The following is a 4,162-nucleotide window of genomic DNA, read 5'->3' on the forward strand; positions in this document are numbered from 1 at the left end:
CTTGAAGTGCAGTCTATTGTTTCTAATGCTTCTGGACCTCAGAACTCTTACTCACTCCTTGTTTTCTTGTTTAGAAAAAGTGTTTAACCCTCTGGCTTGGTTCCATTATGCCACCTTCCTTCACGGGCAAAGGAAGGGAGTGGTTGTAGAGTGGAACCTAACCATTGCCTACACCTTAAAATGATCTATTTCCTTAGTGACTGCTGATGGGGAAAAGGTGGTAGCAGCAAGGTGGAAACTCCCATCTTGCCTACTGTTAGGTGTGTTCAGTCTGTCAGTCAGTCTGTAAGTCAGTCTGTTCTGTTCATAGTAACATATTGCTCAATGATCAGCTCCTGTGTTACTGATCAGTCCACTGACATACTGATTAAGGCCAACATGTCTTCCTGCCACACTGCACTGTGTCCAAGTAACCATGGCTGTTGACCTAGACAGTAACAGGGAAACGAGAGTCAATGATTGACAGGGGGCAATAATCGCACACATCATGGGGCTACAGTAAGTACAGTGGCTTGCAGAAGTAATCACTCTCCCTTGGCATTTTCCTATTTTGTTGGCTTACAACCTGAAAATTAAAATTGATGTTTGGGGGATTGTATAATTTGATTTACACAACATGCCACCACTTTGAAGATGCTAAATATTTTTCATTGTTAAACAAGCTAGAAGTAAGACAAAAAAACAGAAAACTTGAGCGTGCATATATTCACCCCCCCAAGAGTCAATACTTTGTAGCAATACAGTGCGCAAGTCTCTTGGGATATGTCTCTATAAGCTTGCACATTTAGCACTGGCCCCATTCTTCAAGGCAAAACTGCTCCAGCTCCTTCAAGTTGGATGGGTTCGCTGGTGTGTACAGCAATCTTTAAGTCATACCACAGATTCTCAATTGGATTGAGGTCTGGGCTTTGACTAGGCCATTCCAAGACATTTAAATGTTTCCCCTTAAACCACTCAAGTGTTGCTTTAGCATTATGCTTAGGGTCATTGTCCTGCTGGAAGGTGAACCTCCGTCCAGGTCTAATCTCTGGAAGATGAAACAGGTTTCCTCAAGATTTCCCTGTATTTAGCGCTATCCATAATTTCTTAAATTCTGACCAGTTTCCCAGTCCCTGCCGATGAAAAACATCCCACAGCATGATGCTGCCACACCATGCATCACTGTGGGGATGTTTTCTCGGGGTGATGGGAGATGGGAGATGTTTGGGTTTGCGCCAGACATAGCGTTTTCCTTGATGGCCAAAAAGCTACATTTTAGTCTCATCTGACCAGGGCACTTCTTCCATATGTTTGGGGAGTCTCCACATGCCTTTTGGTGACACCAAACTGTTTGTTATTTTTTCTTTAAGCAATGGCATTTTTTCTGGACACTCTTCCGTAAAGCCCAGCTCTGTGGAGTGTATGGCTTAAAGTGGCCTATGGACAGATACTCATCCGTGGTGGTGCTGTGTGCGTGTCGTGTGTTGTTGTTAGAGAGAATTGAAGTATCTCCATTAGCCACTTTAGCCATACAGCTCCACAGAGCTGCGGCTTTGTACGGAGAGGTCCAGAAAAATGCATTGCTTAAAAAAAAATAAACAAAGCACGTTTGGTGGTCACCAAAAAGGCATGTGGGAGACTGCCAAACATGAGGGTGGGAAGAAGGTGCCCTGGTTCGATGGAGACTAAAATGTAGCTTTTTGGCCAGTCAAGGAAAACGCATGTTCTGTGGCGAACCCAACATCTCTCCATCTCCCCTCTCATGCACCTCCGAAGAACAAATCCCACAGTGATTGCATGGTGTGGCAGAATCATTGGCTGTGTGGGAAATTGGTTTTTAAATTCGATTCGCAGGGATGGGAAACTGGTAGAAATTTAAGAAATTGTGGATAGCGGCTAAATAAAGGGAAATTTCTGGAAGGGAAAACCTGTTTCAAGTCTTCCCAGAGAATTGAACCTGGACGGAGTTTCACCGTCCAGCAGAGACAATGACCCTCAGCAAATCTTAAAGCAAACACTTGAGTGGTTTAAGGGGAAACATTTAAATGTCTTGGAATGGCCTAGTCAAAGCCCAGACCTCAATCCAATTGAGAATCTGTGGTATGACTTAAAGATTGCTGTACACCAGCGGAACCCATCCAACTTGAAGGAGCTGGAGCAGTTTTGCCTTGAAGAATGGGGCCAGTGGCTAGATGTGCCAAGCTTATAGAGACATATCCCAAGAGACTTGCAGCTGTAATTGCTACAAAGTATTGACTTTGGGGGGGGTGAATAGTTATGCACGCTCAAGTTTTCTGTTTTTTTGTCTTACTTCTAGCTTGTTTAACAATGAAAAATATTTAGCATCTTCAAAGTGGTAGGCATGTTGTGTAAATCAAATTATACAATCCCCCAAACAATCAATTTTAATTTCAGGTTGTAAGGCAACAAAATAGGAAAAATGCCAAGGGGAGTGATTACTTTCGCAAGCCACTGTACTTACTGTAGCCCCATGATGTGTGCGATTATTGCCCCCTGTCAATCATTGACTCTCGTTTCCCTGTTACTGTCTAGGTTCAACAYCCATGGTTACTGTGACACAGTGCAGTGTGGCAGGAAGACATGTTGGCCTTAATCAGTATGTCAGTGGCATTGATCAGTAACAGGAGCTGATCATTGAYCAATATGTTAACTATGAGACAGAACAGACTGACTTACAGACTGACTGACAGACTGAACACACCCTAACAGTAGGCAAGATGGAGTTTCCACCTTGCTGCTATGTTTCCATCCTTTCCCCATCAGCAGTCACTAAGGAAAATAGATCATTTTAAGGTGTAGGCAATGGTTAGGTTCCACTCTACAAACCCACTCCCTTCCCTCTGCCCGTGAAGGGAAGGTGGCATAATGGAACCAAGCCAGAGGGTTAAACACTTTTCTAAACAAGAAAACAAGGAGTGAGTAAGAGTTCTGAGGTCCAGAAGCATTAGAAACAATAGACTGCACTTCAACATTTKTAGCAACAGACAACAAAGATAGTAATACATTCCCACCAGACTAACAGAGCACCCAGACAAAAGTGATTTATTTTAAGAGACTTACAGCTGGTTGAATCCTGTTCCTCTGTCTCTCTCTCCTCTCAGTGTGCCAGATTCTACCTAAAGGAGTGGTGTCTGTGATAGGCCCTGCCAACAGCCCTGCTTCTGGCTCTACTGTCAGTCATATATGCGGAGAGAAGGAGGTGAGTGGCACACCAGTGCGGCTTGGTGGGTCGTGGTTTCGGAAGGACCAACATGGGCTCTCGACCTTCGCTCTCTCCGAGTCATATGGGAGTTGCAGCGATGGGAACATAGACTAACTACCAATATGGGGAGAAATCAAGCAGTAAAACGATTTTTTTTTAATGTCATAATAATGTTAAAATAAACACACAAAATACTTACATGCGTGTGCACACACGTACTCAACTCGGCCTTGGAGCAAGACGCGCTGGCTGAGGGGTAAGCCTGAAGGATCGCAGGATGGCTGGCCACGGCCAGGCTCATGTCCTCAGTTGCTAGGGTAACAGACTGACCGAGGCAAACGCAGGTTAGGGCAAACCTGGGCGTCTCCTTCTGGACCTATCTTTAGCATGTGGGATCTGGAGAGGAGAGAGGGAAGAGGATGAGGAGAGGCAGAGAGGGAGAGGAGTAGAGAGGAGAGGAGAGGGAAGAGGAGAGAGAGGAGAGAGAAGGAAGGTGAGAAGGAAGAGGAGAGGTAAGGAGAGGAAGAAGGAGAGGAGAGGAGAGGAGAGGAGAATTTAAGGAAGTAAGCGAGAGAAGGAAGGAAGAGCAGAGAAGGCCAATTAAGATAATCAAAGGACCAGTATAGAAAACAGAAAGAATGGTGGTGATGGAAACAGAAATGCGAGAGGCGGGGAAGAGGAGAACAGAGGTGAGAAGGGATAAGGCCAAAAGGGAGTAAAGAGAGAAACAGATGGAAGAAGTGGTTGATGGTTAAATTACATGAGGAGAGATTCAGCTCTGCTCCCTGGGAGCTCAATCTCCTGACACTGTAACGATGAACAAGAAGGGTGAGAGAGAGAGAGAGAGAGAGGGGTAGAGAGAGAGAGAGAGAGAGAGGAGAGAGGAGAGAGAGATGAGAGAGAAGAGAGAGAGAGAGAGATGTATCAAAAGAAGTGGCTTGATGGCACACATAGTGTGCG

The 4,162-nt window shown here is 45.0% G+C and overlaps 1 protein-coding gene across 1 annotated transcript in view; it reads left to right on the forward strand.

Moving 5' to 3' along the window:
- LOC112071103 (glutamate receptor ionotropic, kainate 5) overlaps positions 1-4,162 on the forward strand; it is a 22,949-nt gene that overhangs the window by 10,609 nt on the left and 8,178 nt on the right. The window contains exon 3 of the mRNA XM_070439258.1: positions 3,102-3,224. Coding sequence (XP_070295359.1) covers positions 3,102-3,224 — 123 coding nt within the window. The remainder of the gene's footprint in view (positions 1-3,101; positions 3,225-4,162) is intronic.

This window comes from Salvelinus sp. IW2-2015, unplaced genomic scaffold (genome assembly GCF_002910315.2).
Source record: "Salvelinus sp. IW2-2015 unplaced genomic scaffold, ASM291031v2 Un_scaffold1523, whole genome shotgun sequence".
NCBI classification, from domain to species: Eukaryota; Metazoa; Chordata; class Actinopteri; order Salmoniformes; family Salmonidae; genus Salvelinus; species Salvelinus sp. IW2-2015.